We start from the raw sequence: 25,071 nt of genomic DNA on the forward strand, positions 1-25,071 counted from the left end.
GCCTGTCCAGGTCCCTCTGCAGAGCCTTCCTACCCTCAAGCAGATCAACACTCCCATCCAACTTGGTGTCGTCTACATTCTGCAGTATATGTTTGTACTCTCTGACAGTATATAATATCCTATTTCTTTTTAATTCTTCAAATCTTTCATCCTATCTCATAACTGTTCAAACCATAGATATCAGCTACATAGTTAAACTATAGTCCAAGCAAATAAATTACTTTCAAGGACAATGTAAGACTTACTGAGAAGGCATGTTGCCTGAATGCTGCTGGTAAAGTCATCTGGAAAAACATCAACCTTTTTAACTGACCCTACTCGTTTGAAAGCTTGGCTTAGCTAAAATGGACTGTGTCTTCCTGATGCACTCATCTTGCTTAAAACATTCCTATAAATAGCATTTACCAATTACTTAACTGAAGAAAGCAATAGAAAAGTGAAAATGTGCACATTCTGTCTTTGCTAGCATTAACTTACACTATTAAGTTACTTCATTCAGTCTCTTGAATTATTTTTTAATTATTTTCAGCCTAGTAACCCTTTTCTCTATCCCCTCCCCACCCCTCACCTGCAGTCTACGAGTTTCTGATAGCCTCCCGAGCTTCTTGGAAAGAAAATAAATATGGTATACTTCAAGATTTGCAGTATCTGTTGCAGGATAAAGATAATATAGTGAAAGAGAGACACAGCCTGGAAGTATCAGGAAGACATTCAATAAGAACAGATTCTACTATTCATAGCAGATATTTTACAGGTATTGGATTGCAAGATGTTGTGGAACTGTGGTGGTGAACATTGCACTCTAACTACACATTGCTACGTGACTTTTTGTTGCTCAATTAGAAACATCTGTAATTTTGCCTAGAATCCTTTTAGTTTGGGAATTTTCATCTTTTCCCTTGAAAGATGAGCTAAATTTTTTTGATTCACACTTTCTTAGGATTTCTGTAGTGTTCTGTGCCACTGAAGTAAACTGAGCAGAAGGCTTAAATCACAATAAAATGTAGCTTTTTGTAGCTGAATATCTAAGGAAGTATGCAGATATTTTCCAACAGCTACACTACATAAGCAATTCTTCTCTATGTAGAGGAATGTGAAGGAATATCAAAACATCTGGCTGTATTAATCTGAGACTGCTTTAAAGCCCTGCTTGGGATTGACATCTCACCCAATGATCTGATCACATATTATTGGATATTGTGTTTGTAGGAACAGTTCATGTCTTTCAGCATCTGCAGCTGTTCCTAAGAACTTGATTGGCCACATGGCTTTGGAAATCCACGCAAGTACAGCCTCAGCCTGTACGTACACCCTTGAGGGCGTAGAAAGGTCTAAGGAAACCTGCCATGAATAACTCCGGCATATACTGTGCAGCCTCTTCTCTCCGGTATGTTGACATCTGTGTCTGTCATTGCTCTTATTTTGTTCCCATTAACTTGAGTTCACTTTGCACTTCAAAAATTTGACCTCTGCTTCCCCTCTTACTAACATTTTTGTCTTTGAAAAGTATTACAGAAGTCTCTCCGTGTCCTTCTTCAGATCTAATACAATTAAAACAAGAAATGATTGTGATCTGGCTTAAGACAGTGCACGATCTGTTGTAGGTCTATACTAAATATTTTTCCTTTACGTTGTCAAAGCCAATCAAGCAATGACCGAAACACATGCTGTTCCGAGTGAAGTGCATGTGTTTTATCTTCTGCTTCCATTTTACTTGTACTCCATTTAACTTCTTGATCTCTCATCAGCCTCTCAGAGTCCTTTATAGCTTGTGTTGTTAGTGTAGTTGTGCAATATGAAAAAAATGAAAAAAACTTCCTATGCACTTCTAAAAGAGGTTTAAGAATAACATAGTAAAATCATGTCAAAAGAAACTGCTCACTGGTAGTGAACACACACAATGGGATTTTGAAAGAGTTTTAATAAAATCTGGTATTTTATTTTATCTTCCAAAAATTGCTGTATATTGGGTTTCCTTGATATATGATTCTGGAGTAGGCGAGAGGGTCATATCTGGAAATGAACTAGTTGTATGAATAACTTCTTGGAAATACATTAAATTGATTTATCAATGCAATCTTTTCTAATCTAGTTATTACAATCTTAATCATTTTGATTTTTGTGGGTTCTCCTACAAAACTCCTACAAAGTTGAAGCACTGCCTAGTTCACCGATACCAGAACTGATTCAGAGAAGTCCACCAAGACCCTTCTGAAAACCTTTTATGATCTGACTTGGTCTGGCTTTTCTTGTTTATGGCTCTTACATAAACATATGGCTTTCTTGTGCTAGAGATCATGCAAAATGACATGAAGAATCTGTCGGACCTTCCTTTTCTTTGTAAGTCCTTGCTGTAGTTTCTGTGAGCAGTCAGTATTGGGCATAGACATGTCCCACAGATCATAACAGGAAAATGGGGTTATCCATGGCATAGTTTCCTTCATGACATCATGTCAGCTGTGCAAAGTTGACAATCCCTTTCCCAGTTTTAATTACAGAAGACAGTAATTACCTGCATTGTAAGGATTGAGTAAGATATTCACAACTTTTTAATTAATTTCTAACATTTCACAACTCCATTAGAAAGGCTCGCAGATATAATTAGGTCAAATAAAACCACTGCATATACTTGGATGAAATGCGATTGAAATGCGATAATTTGACCAAAGGCACAAACAACTCCCCTGTTATGAGCTATATCTGTAATACCAACGGGTCCATAGTGGCTGCAACTCAAACACAGTAAGCTACGTGAAATGCAGTGTAATAATTGGACCTGGAAGTTTATTGACATTCTTGGGATTCAGACTTGTGTTTCTATGGATTCTGGCGACGCTTAGACTATGAAGCACTTCCTTCCTGTCTGATATAGTTTTAATATTTAGCTCTGTTGAAATAACTAATGTTGAAATTACCTCTTTTATGATGGTGAAGCATGAACAGAGTTTCCAAGTCAGAACACTGCAGTTGATATCATTAAAATTTCATGAGTTATCACTTCCCTTGGTTTTGTTTATGTTGTGAAAAAGCAGCCCCTTGTATTGTATTCCCTTTGCTTAATTGCTAACAGTTTCTCTGGAGAGTTTTGGTGACATTTACCTTATCTCTCTAACATAGTCTCACCACAAGCAGTTCTGCTTGCTTTCAGAGATGGAAGAACTTCAAAACTATTACACCAGAGACTGTAAAAGGAAGAAATCAATGGAAATCCAGCCTTTTAGACCCTGCTGCTGTGATCATTAATCTCTTTTCCTTACACAGGGAGAAAAAAAACAATCGTTCTCAAATTAATTTCATGTATGCTAATTTAGTGCATGCTAAACAGGCATTAAGAAATGCACTTACTTCTCTCTGTTGAATATGATGAATTCTTTCCTAACGGTTTCCAAGCACTGCTGCAGGTGTACGTTCTTTAAAAAACAGCATGAATAGGTTGATTAAAAAAGATGGAAAATCATAGACGAAAATCACAACAACAGAAATGATACTGAACAAAACAGCTTATGAATGAATACTATCAAAATGCATTTTGAAGACTCTTCGAAAGTGGGCTGTGGTAGCACAATCAATCCTTCTTTCTTTTGGAAGAAGTCCCCCACGAAGAATTCCTGAGGATTTTTACACCTGATAGCTCTAAGAAGGATAGTTTACATGAGCATTCAAAATTATTATGAGTAGCAACAGAATTTATAAAACCTCACTAAAATGAAAATTCAAGTCTGGAAAATAGTTATTTCTTAATTTTCTCAGAAAGATTATACAATGGGTCTTTCTACTTGGGACACATTAGTCAAGACTGCAAGAGACAGCTTTAAAACATTTATAAATAATGAGCTTTTCACAGCATACTTTTCATTTTTGGTACCAGTAGAGGATAAATACTCATAACTATCTGTGCATGTGTGCGAAGCGTATTTGCCAACTGGCAACACTTTTTCATACTTTAAATGAGCATCTGTGAGAATCTTAAAAATGATTACAACTTAAACATGTTGTTACTATTTAACTGAAATAAATAGTTGCTTTTCATCTTGCCTTGGAGATAGCTTATGCTTTACGTGAAATGACAGACATAGAGGTCAAGTCTGTTTTCAGAGAAGATAAAACTGAACTTAATTGATTTTGTCCATTAAAGAATGTAAATGAAATGCCACTGACCACAGCCACAGTCCCCAGCTTACCAGTGGGCAGGTTTCCTTAGCTCCATCTTTGGATTTGTTTTTGGCAAGTCGCTTTTTCTTTTTATGGAGAGGCTTGGACTCTAAAATCATTTCTTCAAGTTCAAAGGTAGGATCACAGTTCAGTCTTCCTTTCTGGTACAAAAGGATTCAAAGTTACTCTTTGAAGCATCATTGTGTTTTTCAGTTTGGCAAGTGTTAATAGCATTAATAATGATCCAGCTTCCCAACCATATCTGTAAAATGAAAACTATCTTTTTAGGCCTAGAGTGATGCTTGAAGTTTAAATAAGGGAGTTAAGAAAAACCCCATATGATAAAGCAATTATAGAGTTAGATCCTCTTCCTAGTTATATACAGATGTACTCCTAGAGGGACTACAATTATGTTACCCCAATGAGAGATATTAATCCGGCCCAAATTATTCATCAGAATATCACTTTGTGCTGCAGAACATAAATGGCAACTGTAATAGTGCAGGAGGGATGGGGAGTACCTCTAAGACCTTACTTGTTAAATCTGATTTTCTGAAGAGTTGCAGCTGGATTCAGTTACCTAGCTCCTATCCATGATAACAAAGGAAGGAGCATGCCTCTTTTGGTTAGCAGTGTTTATATCAAAAAATGGTTCTATTATGCTTTTTTCTTATCCATTACTTACATTACTTAAATATTCTGGATTCTCCATTTTTGTGTTAATTTGTGGTGCTTGAACCAAATCTTAAGATTCTTTGTTGTATCAGGAAGTTCTTTTTTAAGCAGGATGATTGGAAACACTATTTCTATATGGCCATTTCCTTCCTTGATTCTTTTCAGATTCTTCCTTAATTCTTTTCAGGTTCTTGACTCTTTCAGATCTTTTCACCATAAAAGTTTACAGGAGCGTAGTTATGCCTTGAGGGTTTTTTTAAATTCTACTCATTAGTGCAGTAAAGCCATCTCGTGACAACATTTGGGATGAACTGTTCCTCTCCTATTTAGGGGTAAGAGCTAGGGTATGGCCAGAAAACCTATGGTTCAGCTGAACCCAATAAATTTTTTAAGATGTCACTGCTTGGCGTCCTAATTACTGGATCAGTGTTCTGCTACTCCTGTAATCAGAATAACATGAGTTCCTTTCTTCTGCTCATTCTCTCAAAGCATTTAATAAAAATTGCAAACAGTTTGAATTGTGTTGTGGAAGATCTTAAAAGCAGCCTATTTTCCTCTGGAACTTCTGGGAGTTTAATCACACCATTGTCACCATCAAGGTGGAAGTACTATGACAAGTTATAAATGGCAGATATTATCTAGTAACCAAAGACACTAAGCAGTAAACCCACATTGGAAACCACTTGTGTAACTTGTGGTGTCCTACAATGAAACATTTGATTTAGAGATCACTTCACCTTTTTTATTCCTAGAAAAGTCTCTATACTCAAAGTATAATATTAAGCTCTCCGATGCATTTTCCTGCATATGATCCAGTCAGGTTTAGTAAAATTTATTTGTTTTTTATTAATGGAGGTTTATAGCTTATTTATATTTATTTATAAATAAATAATTCTTTATGTTTTGTCAATATCAGTTCCTTTTTTGAGCATGTACAGTTTTAAGATTTGTTTAACCACTTAAAAAACACATCACTTTAATTCTGAAGCTTTAAAAATGAAAGCAAATTACGTTTAAATTATTTCTTGCTTCCTTTATCAAATATTTAACAATACAAAAAAACTACTAACAATTTATGACTCCAAGCTGAATATAAAGAAACTAGCTAAACCATAAAGAAACACATGTCCTAGTTAAGTAAGAACGCTATTTATGGAATCAAACTACATAGGGAGAAATTAAATGATGGGACCTTCCTACCAGAGGCCTCCCATGTGCCCTCTTGCCTGCAGAAGGCAGGCAAGCTCCTGACAGTAATGGCAAACTGTCAAAAAGTTGTAAAACTCTCTAGTTATAAAACTCTCCCCAGATCACAGTATATGATGGCCAAATTAAGCCTCTCACCCAAAGCCTAAAAACCAAAAAATATTTTGTTGTGTGGCCCCAGTTAATCAGTGAAGGTTATGCTGAGCCAACAGAGAAAAGTTCTTGGAAAATTCCTGGCCAAACTTGGTCTCATGAAACAGTAAAGTTTACTATGAAAAGAAGTGTTGTGCTAGAAAAGATGCTTTGACTCTCACCTTCTCACTGTTTTTCCTAAAACACCTGATTGGCCAGGTGGAACGAGCCCCACAATATCAGCCTCTGTCCTGACATGTCTGGTACAACTTGTAATGGGACTTTCAGATTAATTTGCGTAGATAAAAGTAACTTTTTACTCCTGTGTCCTTTTAAACATAGAATATTATTTTCCCTCCAATATTATAGGTTACCCACCAATATTATAGATTCCCTCCAAAACACAAATGAGGTGAATCTAAATGTGAAAAGAATAGCTGTCCTTGGACACATGTTTAATGGCAGACAGTTTAAAATATTTCAAGAGGACTTTCTCTTTTCTCTGTCTCCATGATGTTCACCATTGTCAACATTAGCCACTTGACTACTAGAGCACTACCAGACACATAGGTTCCACAATTGCTTCTGAAATTACATTTAAAATTACTTTTTTCACCACCCTTAAGAATTCAGGAAACTTATCTATACTCTCGCAGGAGTAAGGTACCCTCAAAACAACCTAAATCGAGGTGGAAAGAAGTGAACAGCCACATGAGAACTGTGAATTAAGGACTTGGAGATACTTGTCTATGGCCAGACACACACCATCACACTCTTGTTGTGCCCCAGCTTTGGGCAGGTTGGGCATAAGCCAGCTGAATGTGGAAAACTTGCAGTCCTTTATTAAGGACTTTATTAAGTCCCTTATTGCAGTCCTAACTTTATTAGGTCCTGTTACTACAGCCGAACCGCCATATCTCACTGGTAAGGAGGCAGGCTTAGTAGCGTGGCACACATTGCATTAGTTGGCTATACACTCCAGGACCAAAGCTAGCTTGAGTCCAATCCTTGGGAGCGGAGTGAAGATGGAAGATATGGCTCTATAAATTCAAGCTTGAGTGGGAGCAAGGAGGAGACTGAGGAGATGTCTGGGGAAAGAATAATGCTGGGGCAGCAACAGGAGCAGAGAACAGACTTGCCAGAGGCAGGTTTCAGTAGCACGTTTTTACTGAAGCATGCTGAAGTCCTCTCTCTTGGCTCTCAGTCCCAAGACATGTACCTAGGCATGACTGGGCTTTGTAGAGTCTGGGACTTTCCTGGATCCCCATTTATGTTCTACCTTTGGGTATGGGGAACTGGATCCCTCTTTTAAAATACAAAGCAGGGTTGTGAAGTTTTCCACATGCTGACAGTTGTGGATTAAACTTTCAGCTAGGTGTTGGATGTCTAAATAATCTGGTGGTTTTTGTCTGAGAAAGATCAGCCCACGCCTCTGATATCTCAGAGGGCAACTCTAACTTGAAAAAAAAGGAAAAGAGGAAAAGCAGTCTCCATTCATCTTGTAGATCCATGCTACCTTGGAGAATGGAGCTCATGGTCCACCAGGCCAGGGAGGAGCTTTGTTCTGCAGTGTTATGGTAGCAACCTGGGAGAGTGTAGGGGAAGGGACTGGCATGGCATAGCGGTTATCCCAGCTGCAGGGATGTTGAGTAAGAGGGAAGGGGCCCTGGCCTTGGTTTGGTAGATATGATATTCATCTCTCAAGCTTTCAGCTTGCACCACCATTGAGCTAAAATGTGAAAGGAAGGAATTTCACCTCTGCTTGCCCACCCACAGCTTTCTTCTCCTGCAGCATGCTCCTTCCAGAAAAGGCTCTGGTCAGATGCCAAGAAGCACAGCAGACACTACCAGCACTGTCTTGGCAACCCACCTGGCTGCCTTTGCTCCATTAGGCAATGCCCTCTCTCCATCAGCTTCTGCAGGGCTGGATCCTGTCCCCATCAGATTTAGCAAGAACTCTAACATGCCCCTGGATGAGGATAGGGTCTAGCTATTCCCCCTTCCTCATCTTTATTCACAATTGCATAAAAATATATAAACTATCCTTAGTATGCTACAAATGTATTGTTTGGAGAAGAATTATGGTGCAATATGACTGAACATAGAATCATAGATTCATAGGATTACTTAGACCTTTAAGATCATCGAGTCCAACCATAAACCTAACACTGCCAAGGCCACAAAATGGACAAGCAACAAAGTGGAGAAGCATGTCAATACCACAATCATTGCTTTTTATTCATGGCTCTCAAATCCATTTAACTTACAAATGATCAAAATGGAAATATCCTGCAAATACCAACAAAATGGAACCACAGTGAAAAAGAAACCACCAGATTCCCTCACAGAATCTGAACGTTTTAGCGTAGGAAACTGTCACAAAGGAAATAGGTCAGTCTTCTGAAACAGTTTTTTTAAGTGAAAAAGAAACAGCACGCTGGGATGTTAAAAAGTCTTGCAAATGTTATTTAGATGCCTAACTTTCAAAGCAGCAACAGTCGTCTTAGTATTCTTTGGCTCAGAGTTAACTCTGACAATCATTTGCTCTAACAGCTGAAATGCAAAGTCTGGAAAATGTTTTTTATTGAAAAGGAACAAAAAGCAAACCAAGGTTAATTAGTTTTTGTTGTAATCTAATGAAACAGGCCAAATTTTCTGTTAGCTGTGACTGAGTAAATGAAAGCAGAATCCAAAGTAAAGCTTCTGTGAGAAGTAAATCACTGAAGAGCAATAAATGCAAGCGTAAACAAATACAACAGCAGTGACAATTAAAGCTGGAATTCGCAAACACAGTTCACCTGGAATATCGACTTACATTAGGAACAAAGCCTGGGGTCACAGTTTTCTCTAGAACAGCATCCCAGTTGACATCAGCTAGGTATGGAGAGCTTTGGATGTCTGCAAGGCTTGAAAGACGGCACTCCGGGTCCTTAGTGAGGAGCTGTAATCAAGCACAAGGCATTTTCTAAGGAACCGGATGCCATATAAAAGAGTAAATAGGTCACACATAAATTGTATGATACACAATTTAGAGCAAGAAAATGGCTAGAGAATCCTCTAACGACTCCTAGAAGGCCTAATCTAAAAAAATAAAAATAAGAACTCATTGGAAATTAATATAATTTAATTGCCACCAGATGGCTGTTGCATGCATGAAGTGTATAAATGTATTAGTAACAAAAGTGTGTTTATGAATACACAAGAGTCTGAGTGACATGAAACATCAGAGTTCAATGCTACCCAACAATTTGTATTTCATCTTTAATTTATTGGAAGATATAGTTACACTGAGCATCCTGGCAGCAATTAAAATTAACCACTTCATTGCCCCATCTATCAAAAATAGATTGCTCATTGCTGCAAAGGAAATTGATCTTCTATTGCTCTAGTCACACATTCACAAATGTTTCCTGCTCAAATATCAGTACTGATGACCTGAAATACCTGAAAGAGACAGACGATCCTTGCCGCATGGCCAGAAAATTAAACCAAACAAAAACCTGGGATTTTAGGAAGAAAGAGATTTCCAGCGATTTCCATGATGCATTCAGGAAGAGCCCCAGCTTGTAGCTTAATGACATTTACAGCAAAGTGGCTCAACTTTTGTTGTTGCAACTATAGCAACATGGGACAGGGAGAGATACAGCCCTTTTTACTTCTAAGCTCTCTGGCTGGAAACTGGCAGAAATTCAGAGGGCAGAGTGGTCCTTCCTTCCCTTTCCCACATGCACAACTAGTGCTGGAGATAACGGGGCTAGGGCACAGAGTGGGAATTACTGATCCCCAAAGTTTTGCTATCATTAGTGAATCAGTTTTAAAATAAACAAAAAAAAAAGATTTCTATTTATTTCAGGCTATTAAATGCCTGAGTCTAAGCCTAAGAACAATCCAGCTTCTCAAGAGAGAATACTGCGTTACTAACATTCAGAAAAGTCTAGGAATAAGCACTGCTTCCTTACCCTTGAAATTTTGACTACCTAATGTGTGTGCTTGCCCGATGCCTCTGCATTGTTGCAGGGGCTTCTGGAAGATGAGAGAAGAGAGGACAGAAGGTGTTTGTGCTTTCTTACCTTTTTCAGTAGTGCTATCATGCCCTTGCACCATGCAGATGAGTAGTGAACTCTTTCTATCTTGAACATGTTGAGTATCTCATCAATGGGGGTGGCTGAATGAATTTCATAGGGCCTCTGGGATAAAGTTAAATCAATATTAAGTCAGCAAGAATGGATAAAAGAGTGTAGACGATTCATGTTTTCCTGAGCTCAGTATTGTTTATGCTGGAAATATCAAAACCACCAAAACATCTTATAACAATTTTGAGGCTAATCCTTCTTTGCATGTGTGCTTTTCTTTGGTCATAACGAAGGTAATTACTCATAGATGCATTTCCTGTGCAATTTTTTCTCTCATGAAAAGAAGTATCAGTTCAAATGAAATGGCTGAATAATTTTGTTCGTGAGGCATTCTATGTGAAATGTGGATTATTTACTATTTTTTACTTGTAGTACTAGAATGTACTTGTAATCTAAACGGACAAAATGGAAAAGTGGTGGCTGAAGGGAGCTTTGTCATCCTGATTTTCCGGAATAGTAGATAGAGAAATTAAAAAATGCTTACAAAAATCTGTGTAAGAACCAGTAAAAAAGTAGACTCCAAATCCCAATCCTTCTCCTTTGCCCTTTTTGAAATCTAAAATTAACTCATTACATGGACCTATGGATTATATGGACCTGCTGTCCTGTGTTTGCAGTGTCTAAATTTTTCTATAGGTGAGGAGAAGCTCCAGGATCCACTGTGCTTTGTTCATGAAGATTGCAGTGATTTACCTTTTCTTAAATATAGCATTTGGAAATGAAAGTGTTACATATACATTTATATTCTTGTTAATTATTGTGCGTATATTTTTAAAAGACTTGTATCTGTGAAGCAAGTTGTTAGAATGATACTCTATGTTGATGTATTTTTTTAAACAAGGATAGAGTGTGTATTGCTTGTGAATTAAGTTATATCCAGCAGGTGAGAAATATGTGATATGAGATCTGCAGCCAAATGCCATCATAGCAGCAATGTGCAAATTGATGCATCAGAATTCATACACAACATAGAGTTACCTTCTAATCCAATATCCTCAACAGCAAAGAGCGGACACTCATTACCTTCACTAAGAACTGAATCATCCCTTGACTTTTGCTAGCATGTACTGGTACAAGATTACAATTTAAGAATATTTCCAGGTGTTTGTTAGTTACCTAATCTGATGGCAAATTAGAGCCACTCTTCATAAAGGTCCAGAAGATATTCTTATTTTGAGAAGATTCATGCACATATTTAACTTTGAACATGTGTATGAAACCTAGTCCATTCCAAGGCATTGGGATGTTCTAAAAATAAATCCAAGGATTGCTTAAATCTTTTTGCTTTGATTCACATTCAGTTAGTCTGTTGTCATTTAGCTATATCATGTCCATATGAATTCAACAGGACCTAAATGCATGCTCTGAATACATAATTTTCTTGAATCAGGTTCAAAACTGTCATTTGAAATAGTCTGTCATATACTTTTCCCTACCTGTGGTAATGCTGCCATAAAACAGCTATTAAAAATGAAAGGTTAACATTCCGTCTGTTGTCAGGAAGTAACCTACTGCTGATTTAGACTTGATATAACGATGTGACCAATATGATCATTGAGCCAGAATTTACACCAATTGTTGGAAATGGTGACTTAGCTCTAAAACTAGCAACTTTAAGGAATAATGAATCTTTGAAAGAAGTAAAAAGTGAGAATAAAAATAACAAAGTTTTTCTGTTAAGGATGTTTCTACACGTGCCTTTTTCCTTACCAGAAAAATCCTTTAAAAACTTACCTTATTTTAAGGTTTATTAGCGTTCTGCAGTCTTCCTTGATTTTTTGAAATTTGCAGAGACTTTTTAATATTGTTCTTAGTTAATTTGAACTATAAGTACTCAAAGAAATGGCCATTATAAGCTTGGTCTTTTGAGGTCCTTCACACCTATATCTCCCATGTTTTTCAGCTTGGGAGATATTCAATCCACTTGAGGGTCAGATCCCTTCTGTTTTTTTTGTGAAAAAGGAAAAAAAAAAATCTGTTTTGCTTTTGTTTGTGTTGTTTTACCAAAATTCATTGTACCTGTTCACATCACAGTGAAAGTCAGAGTCCAAGAATCCCACCTACTACCTCTTTCCTTCACCTTGTCTCTGTTGAGGGCATGGTATATACAGTTATTATAATATTTTAGCAGTTGTCTATAGCTTAGGTACAGACTGACTTGTCATGGTTTGCATCATGCAGTTTAATTTCACGGACTTGGGGAAAAGATCAACATTTGGTGCAAAGCTTTATAAATTTACTTTTTTGGTTGTTAGGTCTTTCATCGACAACTGGCTAAGGTGAGAAATGTTCCTGCAACTTACTGAGAAACGCTAGCGCTACTGTGGATAATCAAAAAATGGTCCAGACAGCTCTATACCAGATGCAACTTATTCCTGTAGCTACAGCCCTGTTTCCAGCAATGCGTTGTCTTTGCTGCCTGGCAGTAGGGTGCAAGGCAGGAGAATGGCTGCAATGCCTCGAGCACCCTGAGCCTCCTCTGAGGACTCTTCCATCTCATAACAGTAGAGGCAAATAAAAAATTCAGCTCAATAAAAAGCAACTCATTTTTACTTAGCTCCTTTTGAATTCAGGCAGGCAGTATCATACGCTATGCACAAGTCAGAGGTGGAAAATGATCCAAATTTCTAATGCTCCTCATTTCTAATGCTCCTTCCTCCCTTCCTTCCCTCCTGCCTTCCCCATGCACTAGCGTGCACCATGCTCAGACTGCAGAAAGTCGTATCTCCAGGTGGCTCTGCCCAGTGCAACATCCTCCTCTTTCCCCAGGACTGCTGTAGCAGGAGCGGGTGGGCTGCACCAAGTGCCCATCCATCTGCCCTGTGGCAATGGGGCTCTCTTCTTGCCACTGAACAAAGCGCTGTGGGACCGAGGAGGACGAGGGGGCTGCCTGCCTGCAGGCCTAGCTTGCAGCCTTGTAGGTGCAAGCTGCTTCTTTGCAGCCATCTGCATGGGGCTGCTGCAGCAGATGGAGCTTCAGAGCTCGCGGTTGTTGCAGACAGCAACGTGCCTCGGGTTAAGCACGTTTCCTCAACCTGCCGCTACTTCTCTTGTCATCACCCCTGTCAGTTTAGGCCTTGTCTAGACTAGAAAAATTTAGGAATACAATTCAGGAAAAAAGACACCTTTTCCTAGTCCATACAAAGGCATGGGCTGCCAAGCCACCCTCTGGCTTGCTCAGTGGGCAAGAGCTGTTCTTCAGGACAAAACAAGCAGCTGGCTTGGTTGACTGGAGCATGGACAGATGGCAATGTTTTTATTTTAAAAAAATTTTGATTCAGTCTCGGCTTTGCTTTGTCTGTAGCCAGATAGACTTATTCAGAGAAGACTGTACGGCTCTTGTCAAATGGATACCATTTTATATAATTTTTCATTTATTAAAGTGACTAGGTATCTTTTGTGATTCGTCTTGGGAGTTCAGCTTTCCTTGCACAATCATTCATTGTGCTGCTTTCTTGGAGACACTCATTGGTGAAAGGGTCGATACAAAAACAGCAGGATGTTCTTTTAATTTATTATATGTGCAGCCAGTATTACCGTCTGTGACTAGGGTTGAGAGTGTATTGTGCTTATCGCTGCCAGACCTTAACTGTTCAGGTTAAAATTTTCCATCCTGGAAAGAACGTCAGCTTAAACACTCAGTAATTTTTGAGAATGATGGCAGAGAAAAATTGCAAAAACTTTTTTCTTTTTTTCCTAAAAAGGTTTTTAGTACTCCTGTGCTTTGAGAGCAGGGCTGAGAGATCTTTGTGTCAGGAGCATGACTTTTGCCATTTCTATGCAAATACAAAATAGTTTGGCCAAGTTTTAGGCCTTTGAAAAATTTAGCTTCTGGATTGAAGTAACAATGTGCAGACACTCTGAAATGTAGTTTTCCATCTAAAAATGGGAATAATAATTGTTCTTTATTTCTAGTTTCCTTTGTCTGTCATCCTACGTGAAACTGTGGGACGGATTGTCTCATATTACAAAGTGCCTAGCAGGACAGGGTAGCGGTACTGTGTTAGAGTCATATGATAACAAATACTCCTTCCTTAAAAACAGCATACTGCAATGCAATAAAATCCTCTTTCCAAAATAGGAATTAAAAATAAAAAAACCCCAGCTGCTTCAGCTATGTCATTACCCTGAAACAGTATCTAAATTACTGTTTTTCATAAGGAATAATAAATATTTAAGCAACCAACTTCAATCCTTTGAACCAAAATGGAAAAGAATTTTCCATTATCTTCTGTGATATTTGACCATGCTCAGGAAGATTTTTCATTAAGCTTATTCACATAATTGATTAGATAAGTAACAAGTGCACCGGCAGATAAGCGTTTTCTGTAGTTGGGCCAAGCATCTTAGGATATTACATTAGCTCTTTTAAGGTATTAGCCAAGAGAATCAAAGATATAATAAAGCCTGAAGTAACTCAACTTCTATTTGGAAAAAAGTACCGTTGTTTCCAATTCAGCATTGTTGAGAAGTCATTAAAACCTTAGGCTTTTCCTTGGTGCACACCAAAAGCCGATGTCCATTTTAGGCAAACTTTTATAATGTAATTGAAAGCGGGTGAAACTTTCCGTGAGAATGTTTCCAGCTGGAAAGGACTCAGGACAGCATTCCTGACCTGTACTGCGGCCTCGTCCACTCAAATTTTATCCCGAAGGCTGCACTCAGGGGCACCGTAACTTTGGGACTTCTGTCAGTCAATGTGTTAAATAACAACAAACCCCATCATTCTTACCCAACCCCTCAGTAATTCATATGCTGTAATTCCTAGTGACCACCAGTCTACAGGGTACGAGTATCCTGGACCTCCATCCATAAAGGCCTGGAACACTTCCGGAGCTAAAACAATAAATCAAATCAAACAAAAAGCATTATATTAAGGTTAGACTATGGATCATTTATGTTGGTATTTGAAAAATGAATAGGGATGCAATTAACTGGCATTAAATACACCTGTAAATGCAGCATTTTCAGGATGCAGTTTCAGTGCCTTGGTTTGCTGCCAACGAGTGACCTTCACTGGTCAGGGTTTTTCAAAAGCCAATAATGTTGTACGTTAATTCCTACCTGGTCCATTTAAGTTTTATGTTATGTGAATAAAAATAAGTAATAGGAGGGGAATTCATGATCTGAAGTGTGACTTGGAATATTTAGGGTAATGCGAACATTTTATGGGACAAATATACAAGCGAGGCAATTCTTTGTGATTGATGGAGGTGCTGAACATGGTAAATCTCATCCTTATTCTACGTTTGGATAGAATTAATCAGAGGGGTATTAAAGGTATTCAGGATAGGAAAATGGTAATTAAATACAAATCCTGACACTGATTGTATGCTGTGAGAAACTCTGGAATTAACTGGAAATAAACACACTGTCAATACAGTAATGAATTCCATAAAAATAACTTTCCTGTGGGAAAAAAATTGATCTCTTCAAAACAAGGATCCAGTTGGCTAATTTCAGCAAGAAAGACATACTAAATAATGCCACTGCGGTTTCTTCAGAAAACCATATATAAGTAAGAGAGGATATGAAATGAAGAGTCAGTCATGCTTTTCTAATTATTTCACAGCAGAATCTCAGTACACTTTGTGAAAACAACACTTTCCCTGGGGATTTTCTAAACAACACTATCACCAACCGTAACATCATGCTAGATTGCAATTACCGTGTGAGCCTCTTCTGGCCACGATACCGAGTCTAATGTACCACATTACCACCTGATTACCATCACATCACTTTCTAATGGGCATACTGCAATGAATAATGTAATCTGGTCACACTTACTTCTGACTGGCAGTTTGGGATTTGACTATGTATGGCATTTAAAGAAGCACCTTTAATTAAAGGAAAGGCATTCCTTCCGGAGGAGTTTCTCCAGTCCTTGCATCATTATGGATGGCAACCTAACAATTTACAACTCCAGACCTGAGTTCAGAAAGTCTTGAAGAGCCAAACCTAATAGAGGATTTTGGCATCCATGACTTAGATGTGGCAAAACTCTAATCTGTAGAATAAAAAGCCATGAATGAATGAAAGTGGTCCTATATTCTCTGCCCAGCAGGACCATCTCTAAATAGGTTTGGTAGGAGAACTGCAGGCACCTAAATAAACATTTTTGCCAGAATACGTGTGTTTGGAGAGTAGCCGACCAGTGGATCTCTGGCATAGGTAAGCTTGTGCTGTGATGCAGTATGGCATGAATCGACAATGCCACAGAAGCCATCACACTGAGTTAGTTCTGACTCACCTCCAGATAATATAGCTTCACTTGGCATGCTATATCTTCAGATCTACTTCAGATCTTGTTTGCATGCTGCTGGGGATCTGTGTAGGCACAACTTACATGTGTGCAATCTATCACACAGACAGATGCTAAGAGGGTAGGCAGGATTTTTTGTGCTACTCTAGTGGGTCAATGCACCTAAATTGCACATCAGGCACCAAAGTCATATTTTGAATATCACCATAGACACCTTGTAGTGAAGGTTTGCTTTATTTAGCCACATTTGTTATGGTTTTTGCCCACTGTGCCGAGATGATGTTTAATATCTCATTATAGAAAGTAACCTTTGTGGACTTTTTTACTGAGCTATATAGGTATAATATTGTTTTCACTCCTTCTTTTATAGCTTTAACATTGTAATAATGTGACAGATCACTATCTGATTTCTGTGAGGTAGAGATGAAAGTACTTTATTGATGTAACCTATAACATTGCCAGAATGGTGCAGCTGTTTTGCTAATTCAGTGACTGAGTTATCCACTTTTATTTTATTTTCTTGTTCTAAAAGCTTCAAGGTCAACTCATCCCACATTGAGCAGATCAGCAGAAAATGCTTTCTTTTGCCCACTGGCCCTAGTGTTTTGAAGCTCTGTTTCCTCACCTTAAGCTGATGATGGCATCCTTAGATCAGAAAATAGGCTGTTAGGCTCCTGACTTTTAAGGCAGATAGCCCCTTTCCCCCTGCTTTCGCAGCATTATTTGCAGTCCAGCTGGACTGCCTCTCCGCCTTCAGTCGGCTCCAGTGAAGCGGTCGTAAGCACCCACTTCGCAAGATGAGGGGGGACTGACAGAAGGTGCAATACGATTTACAGCATCCTGCGTACAGGTTTATTCTCAGGTGACATCTCTACCCTCCAGAAGACAAAGGATCTTTCCCCCGTTTAGCAAGGCTGTTAAATACCAATCTCACGCTAAGATTGTGGTCAATGTGTCTAAAAGCCACCTTTTTGGGCTGAGACATTAGGTCCAAACGAAGGCCTCCAGCCTGTAGGGCAGACTTCTGGAGTTTGCCTGCTATTCAGAAACATAGCGCGATTTTACAGAAAGACAGCAGATCCTGCAGGTGATGGGATTAGCCAAGCTCTGAAGAACTAGAGCTGTGAAATACAGAACATAACATTAGGTTTTGCTGTCAGAAATAACTATGTCAGGAGAACCAATTCTGAGTGCAAACTGGCTAGGATAAAAAATCTGTAAGGGAAGTTAAAATTCTACATTGATTTTCTTTAGGATTGTTATTGAAATAGACTATCTGTAATCTTTTAAATTTGAATTTGATCTCACGCTTAGCTGGACAGCCATCCTGCAGCCTGCTGTGGGTAGGTTCCACCAAAGGATGATGAGATTTGAGCTTGCCAGCTTGCAGCAAGGTCAACAGCTCTGCCGTGTGCACTCTTTCTGAACACATCCTCTCTTATCATAACAGATTTAGGATGAGAAGAATATTTACATCTTTTACACCCATGCATCTACCTAAATGCAAGGATTCTGCCTGCAAAAGCTCATTCATGTGAACAAAAGTGTGAGAGAGTGCATGTAAGAACAAGAGTTTCACATCTTTTTCCTCAAACAATTTCTAGTGAACAAAGGCTTTTAAGGAAAGTATGTGGTTTTAATACTGGCTCTGATCCTGCAGATTCTTTTGGCTGAGGGCTGTAGTTACTGTCACATACAGTCAGAGTGAAGGCAGTAGAAGTTTGCATGGTGGAAGCACAGCTTTTAAATAGTGAAGCTAAACCAAGTAATAGCAAGTCTGGCAGCAACAAGAGTGAATTCAAAGACAAGTGAAGAAGTGATGCAATCAGAAGGTCTTACAGGTCTTCACAGCTCCCCACGAACAAACTTCTTTGACATAATGGAGAACTGCTTTACTAGAGCTGCCCAAAAGAGCGCCTTCAACACCAGTAACCTGGTCCAGCCTCACTGCTTACCCTGCTTTGAGCAGGAGGTTGGACTGGGGTCTCCTGAGGCCCTTGCCAATGTGAATCATTCTATGATCCTGTGATGCTAATGAAACTCAAGCAGCCACAGCCTATCTGAGGGGTCTAAGGCCAGAAGTCTCAATGGGACCTTTACAGCCTCTTCCCCTCGGCAGTCATCATGAACTTCATGGGCTCTTCACCCTCACTCACACACACCCCCCCACCCACCTGGGAAACCTGCCACCCAAAGTACTGGGGACTTTTGAAAGTTTGGATCTCAGAAGCAATCCAGTCTTTTGGCCTGGGAGATTACTCTTCATGTGTGGCAGAAGTGTGATCCGCCACCTTTCACGCAAGGCTTCGGAAACTACAAAGACAAAGCATTTTAAAACCAATGCCATTCCAAGCTGACACATCTGTGCTAATTTTAACAGGGCAAGCAATAAAATCAGGAATGGTCCTGTGTCTTGTATGATAATGCATAAATGCACCAATTTAACTTCAGCAACTCAGCAAGCTAAAAATCCTCCGATTCTTTTTTTCTTATATTATTTTTCTATATTTTTCTCTTAATAATATACTTTCATGCTTTCACTGTTTATCTACTTTGCTTTCTTGAAAAATGACATAAAATGAACCCACCTTTGCACTCCATTAAGTATGCTTCAGTGCATTCCTTGGCTGTCCCTAATACATATTTCCAGTTAATGTTTTTTTTCCAAATAATAAATTAAAATAAATCCTCTTCAGAGCTCTGTCTTTTGATGCTTTTGCACTCCACCTTTCTAGTAATACCATATCATTGTAGACTGCCTCTATACCAAGAGGAAGATTCCCAGGAAGTAAATAAATGGTTGTTTTGCTTTAAAATAAAACCATACTGGAGAACGGCTAATAAAAAATGGAACATGAAAGCAAATCTAGTGGATCTGCATCCATCTCAGAAGCAGTGGCTTTCTGGGATATCCATACTCCTATTCTATGGGTTTAGCCATACTCCAAATAATTTTGTTAAATAGACAGTAATTTCTGACAAATCAGTTAATATATACAACTACCCACTGGAATTGTCGCAGCAGTCAGGTGATCTACATCGTAAATTATGTAGAGGATGCATCTCGTATTGTATGCATATTTCCCTAAAGACCTGTAAAAACAAAAGTACAAACCTGAAATTTTACTTAACTGGTTGATAATTCTGTACCCTATTTGTGGAAGATTATCAGTATCTAACAGTAGGATTCATGAGCTTGAAATAAAAGAGAATATAAATGTAAGTGCAAACAATACTGAACCCAGTTTTCACTATTTGTTCCTACTGTAAAAGAGCATTTTGTGCATAGAATAAAATACTTTTAAGTAGGGTTTCTAAAAATCTGCCTAGCATTCATAGGTATCACTTAACTCCATAGTTAAACTATAAGTACTCCAGGTCTCTGAAATTCAGGCCATTTTAATTTGGTGCCCAATGGGGAATTTGAAAAGGCTGTCCATGATAAAATAGTCAATTTGTGGTTTATCACTTGGAATGGTTGGCACAAAGAATAGCTGTTATTATTTTTGATGGAACATACTGGTTTAATCATAAAGATAATTCATCAGACTAAATCATAAAATGAAGAGGTTGGAGTGGCTCTGGTACGAATCCTGAATAGCACAATGTGGCATTTCTTTTCTGATGAACTGATTTAAGTTTCACTTCCTTAGCAAGAAGCTAATCAAAGAGCGCCTGGTGTACTCGCCTACCACTACCCGGGAGACTGGCAAGTGTTGATTAAGAAGCTTACAGAGCTATTACTTACTTTGAAGCATTGCTGACTTCCATAGACTGCTTTGAAAGTTTGCAAAATTGGTGAGAGGGAAAGTGACGTGAGATGAACGCATTAGGCCCTTCTTCAAGTGGCCTTTACTACATACTAACAAATCAGTATATTTAAGCAATAACTTGCAAGTGAGTCTTGCAAGATCGATTAGCTGCAAGGAGCTGATTGTCCATGCATAGCTAAATGTTGCCAATGAGAACTGGTCATTAATTCCTACAAAATGCCCTGTGCCAATGTTATTAATATGACAAACTGAAAGTAAAACAAAAAATAAAGCCATAGTGGTTTGGCCTCAATTTTTTTGAATGATCAAGTTCAGATGGGCCCGTCCAAAACATTTCTCAAGAATGAAAACGCTGACATTAGTCATCCAGTTGGCTAGCTAGAGCTCTCTGTAGTCTATTTGCATCTCAGCAGAGACCCTACATGTCACTGAGGGGAATTAGAGGTTTGTGGTGTTTGGCAGGGGTTGCAAAGCAATACACTCTGCCAGTTGTGTAGCAAAATACACCTCAGTTGCACAGGTTTTATTGTAATGCCTGCGATTTCATAGATAAGAAAATAGATTCCAGTGTCATTAACTGAGGTTCAGCATGATACCAGGCTGCCAGGTATCATTCTCCTTCCTCATATTAGTCCCTGATCTTGCAAAATAAAAGAATATATATAAAACATATATACACATATATACAATGCTCACAGTATAAACAATATTTTGATTGACTAGCACAGGATAAGCTGTTAAAAGCTTAGACCTGTCCAAAGTGTAAATGTGTGAATGACTTGATGTATATAACACGTTCATAGTTTCACCTTGCTGAATCAGGCTTAATGGATGACAGATTGAGCTGAATGAAAAATGAACTTGATTTTTTAAATAATATTCCAAGAACCTTGGACTGAGATGCTTCAGTGAAATATTAACTGCTTTCTCAGCGCTGTGATGAGAAAATATTAATTTTCACTTTTCTCTGAAAAGTAAATTCAGAGGTCAGTAATTCTTCTAGGTCATGGTTTAAATAGAAAACAGAAATCAAACTACAGTGATGACGAGTGATCTTCTATTTACAGGAGAAGCTGTCTTAAGAACAAAATGAAAGCAAGCAACTTCCCTCTCCCTGAATATAAAAGTGGACTTTGTAAACTATCAATTTACCTCCTAGCATTTACTTTCGCATGTGCTAAAAGGGGCTAAATTATAATGGACAGCTTTCTGACTCAGAGCTGTAGACTAGCCAACTGCTAACTTCTATTGTATAAGGCAAAGTGCTGCTTAAAGCCTGACCATGCTGGGCTGGCAATTTTCTAGTGTGAGGTCTAGACTTGTTACAGCAGTGTAACTGATTTTGTGCCATTATTCACATAATACACCTCAATAGTTTTAATACTCATATTTAATGCAATTATTCAATCAAAGTAAATATTTCAGATATCATTACCTGAATATGGACACTGCATTTAGAATGCCTTATTAGCTTGCCATATGGCTATACAACCTCTCTCACCCTTACTCAGAGTGCTGTCCTCATAAAACCCTCTGTGTTACTCAAACACTAAACAGAACCCAGTTCTTGCCCTTGTGTTTGCACAGAGAAGCCCTGTCTGGTTGAACATCTGGATCAACCTCAGAGAAACAGCCTTAAGTTGCTAGCCCCATTGAAAGAAAGCCCAGCAGCAATGAACGTGTCACGGTCTCCTGCTACTGAATATGAAATTATGCAGAAGTACCTTCCTTACTCCATCCAAAAGTTCACAGTGGCTGCAGTGTCAATTTTTCTAGCAAACTGTTGAAGGGATTGTGTCCAAAAATATCCATTTGCTATTTGGAAGATCGGCCCAGTGTATGGACAGCAGTTGTTCTGCCCCAGTAGTGAAACAAACTGGTCTGGATAACTGGGGATTTGCAGGACAGACTGTGCCTGATGCATCAGAAGGACCATTACGTGCTCCTGCCTCACATACTCCTACCAGGTTAGCAAAAGTCTTTGCATCAGTTTATGCATGCAAAAGCCTGGGGGGTTGTGTGGCTTGACCAAAGAACAGGAGTCAGCCGGGGCAGAAATGCCCCGCTGGGCTGCTGGAAGTTCCCGCTCGTTGCCCCCTCTCCCACCTCTTCTGGAGGTTTCTTCCCCCTCAGATCTGCCTGCAGAGCTCCGCATCAGATCAGACCCTTTCAGGCAGGTTAAAAAAAAAAAAAAAAAAAGCCTTAACCAAAACTACCACTTGAACTCAGTGTGTGGGTTGTTTGACTGAAATAGTCAAAGAAATTATTTTATTAGCAGTTTTGCTGGAAGATGTCAAAGGATGGTAGCAGCTCAGAGAGCACAGCGGGGTGAAAAGCAGCTGTAGACAGTAACCTCTTTCCTGATCTCCCAGGCTTTTTCAGCTGCTTGTGTGCCTACTCGTTAATGTCAGAGCAGAGCCAAAACCTGATACCCACTCCCAGCTCAGTGCTTAATCCCCTCAGCTGCAGTGCTCCTAGTGCAAGCTGAAAACCCCATCAGTACAGCAAGTATTTATTTCAGCACCTCAAAGACTCACACATCCTCTCTCAGTTCTTGCTTATCAGAACAAACAGAAGCCTCCAGGCTCGTGCTGGCATCGTGATATTTCCCTGGGATCAAAAGGGCAGGTAGCGACACCACCAGTGAAACTCTGTAGATAGGCGGCCAAACCCTTGGTAGGAAAATGGTGGGAGTTTTAAAAACCTAAACACTGCCTTAACTGCACTCAAAAAGCAACGAGCTGCAAAATGGTCTTTAATTTCAGGGCACTGTTTAGTATGAGTGCAAGGAAGACCGAGGCTGAAGACCTTTGAAAACCCGACTCCAAATTTGTCCCTGCTATATTGTAACTACCTCAGGAACAAATTTAGCCCTACAGGATATTTTTACTTTACCTGTAAGGTTGATATCGGGACATTCACTAGCTTTCCTCTGACTCCAATAGTACTCACACCCAGTATTAATTAATAAATATGGGTGAATTATATGTTTTAGAAGTTCAGTGGACCTTTGTAAATCCACACTCCTCTGGTAATCTCAGGCATACAGCCATTCTTCACCGTGACAGCAGCCTACAAAAGCAGCTGTGAAAATCTGAGATAACAAGCCTGTAGGGTAGGAAGGGGGTAGCTGAAACTTTTCATGTAATTTACGGCTGATTTTATTGGCTTTGGATTGTTGTCAGGTGTATTTATATCACAGAATGTGTTTTACTGGTTTGATTTGAAGTAAAATCATGGTGCATTATTCGGATAACTTCAGCCTCTGCTGAAGAAAACCATGAAGCCTCTACCTAACCCTCCTATCACCAGAAACAGAAAAAAAACCACAAACAAACCCTAAACTCCCAAAATTTATAGCCTGTGAATGGGAAGTTTTTGCAACACTCACAAATAATATACAGTTGTATGGCAATTGATCATTCAAAAAGGAAATATTTCAGTGAGTAGAAAGCACGTGCTATAGGACTCAAATATATCTAAACTGTGCCAGATTGAGGAATAAACAAAAGGCGATAGCTGTAATGTTTTCTAGATACGTTTTAGTATTCAACGTTTTGCTTTGGAGCTGACCAACCTGTTGCAGGGGAGAGGGCATTACTGCAAACGGGTGCCCAGCACAGAGCACATTCTCTGAGACACAAGCATATTTCTTGCAGCCTGCATGAGGGACCAATATAAGAAACATCTTCTTTTTTTTGCTCATAAAGATGGAACAGCGTTGAAAATGACAAAAACTTACACAAGAGCTTCCGGCCAGGCAAACGCGCACTTTCTTTAAACACAAGAGGCCTGATGAATAGCCTTCTGCAGGAAGAAAGAGCCGCAGCTGAATATCCCGGGCACAGGCTGCGGCCAGGGACTGTGTCCTGCCCTGCACTGGCTTTCCTGGTCCGCACCCCGGTGCAGACTGGAGGGGGCTCCCCCACAAGTGCTTGTGTTCGTTTGTTGGCCGCAGGCACGGCTGCCAAAAGCCCGCTAGGTCTCAAAGGACATTTTGCATTGCTTGCCAGCATAGGATGACAGCCTGAAAACATGAGTTTGCAAAAGGGCTATTCCTACAATAAAACCTTTGACAATGCTCTCAATCACAGATGTTGCAGAAGGTTTGAGCAGTGAATTTGTGATGATAAAATCAGGCATGGGTGGCACACAAGTTTCCTAAACCAGCTTAAGGCACACATTGTATTCACAGCTGCAGCTGTCTGAACAGTATGGGACAGAAACTCGGAAGACCCCCAAACACTAAGAAGCTGATTACACTTCAGCATTTCAGGTCAATGGCTTTGAGAAGTAACACTGCAGAAACAGCTGGAAGTAGCTTGTCCTGCGAGGCTGTTGGCCTCGTTCCTTTCAGATTCACTGTTGTCCATGTTTTTGTTGTCTATGTGTGGCAGGTATTTAAGTTGTCTGAATGAATCAGCTGGGAAGAGGGAATGTAGAGAAACTACCAGGGTTTCTGGAGAAACATTCGGGTTCAGATACATTGCATTCTGCATGACCATTTAATAAGTAGGGAAATAGGCAGGGAAAATTTCAGGCTGAGAAAGAATTAGGGGCGAAAAGGCTAATGTGAAGTGGGATTAAGCAAAGGCTGCAGGAGCTGGCTCACGCCATGCTTAGCATTACAAGATAGGTATCTTAATCAGAACAGCTAGTGCATTTTTACAACACAATATCAATTCACTGTGTTTCTCCCTGGATACCAGTTTTACGCAGTCATGTTGCATGTGAGCAA

At 39.3% G+C, this 25,071-nt stretch overlaps 2 protein-coding genes across 2 annotated transcripts in view; both read right to left on the reverse strand.

The window, feature by feature from the left end:
• Nucleotides 1-25,071, reverse strand: part of EVC (EvC ciliary complex subunit 1) — a 510,906-nt gene that overhangs the window by 194,114 nt on the left and 291,721 nt on the right. The gene's annotated exons all lie outside the window — the stretch shown is intronic.
• The window catches only part of STK32B (serine/threonine kinase 32B), a 180,748-nt gene that overhangs the window by 19,594 nt on the left and 136,083 nt on the right, over nt 1-25,071 (reverse strand). Inside the window, exons 7-11 of the mRNA XM_075499171.1 lie at nt 15,031-15,134; nt 10,236-10,352; nt 8,981-9,106; nt 4,182-4,313; nt 3,346-3,410 (exon numbers count right to left, since the gene is read on the reverse strand). Of these exons, the coding sequence (XP_075355286.1) occupies nt 3,346-3,410; nt 4,182-4,313; nt 8,981-9,106; nt 10,236-10,352; nt 15,031-15,134 (544 nt within the window). The remainder of the gene's footprint in view (nt 1-3,345; nt 3,411-4,181; nt 4,314-8,980; nt 9,107-10,235; nt 10,353-15,030; nt 15,135-25,071) is intronic.

Source organism: Mycteria americana, chromosome 4 (genome assembly GCF_035582795.1).
Source record: "Mycteria americana isolate JAX WOST 10 ecotype Jacksonville Zoo and Gardens chromosome 4, USCA_MyAme_1.0, whole genome shotgun sequence".
Classification (NCBI taxonomy): domain Eukaryota; kingdom Metazoa; phylum Chordata; class Aves; order Ciconiiformes; family Ciconiidae; genus Mycteria; species Mycteria americana.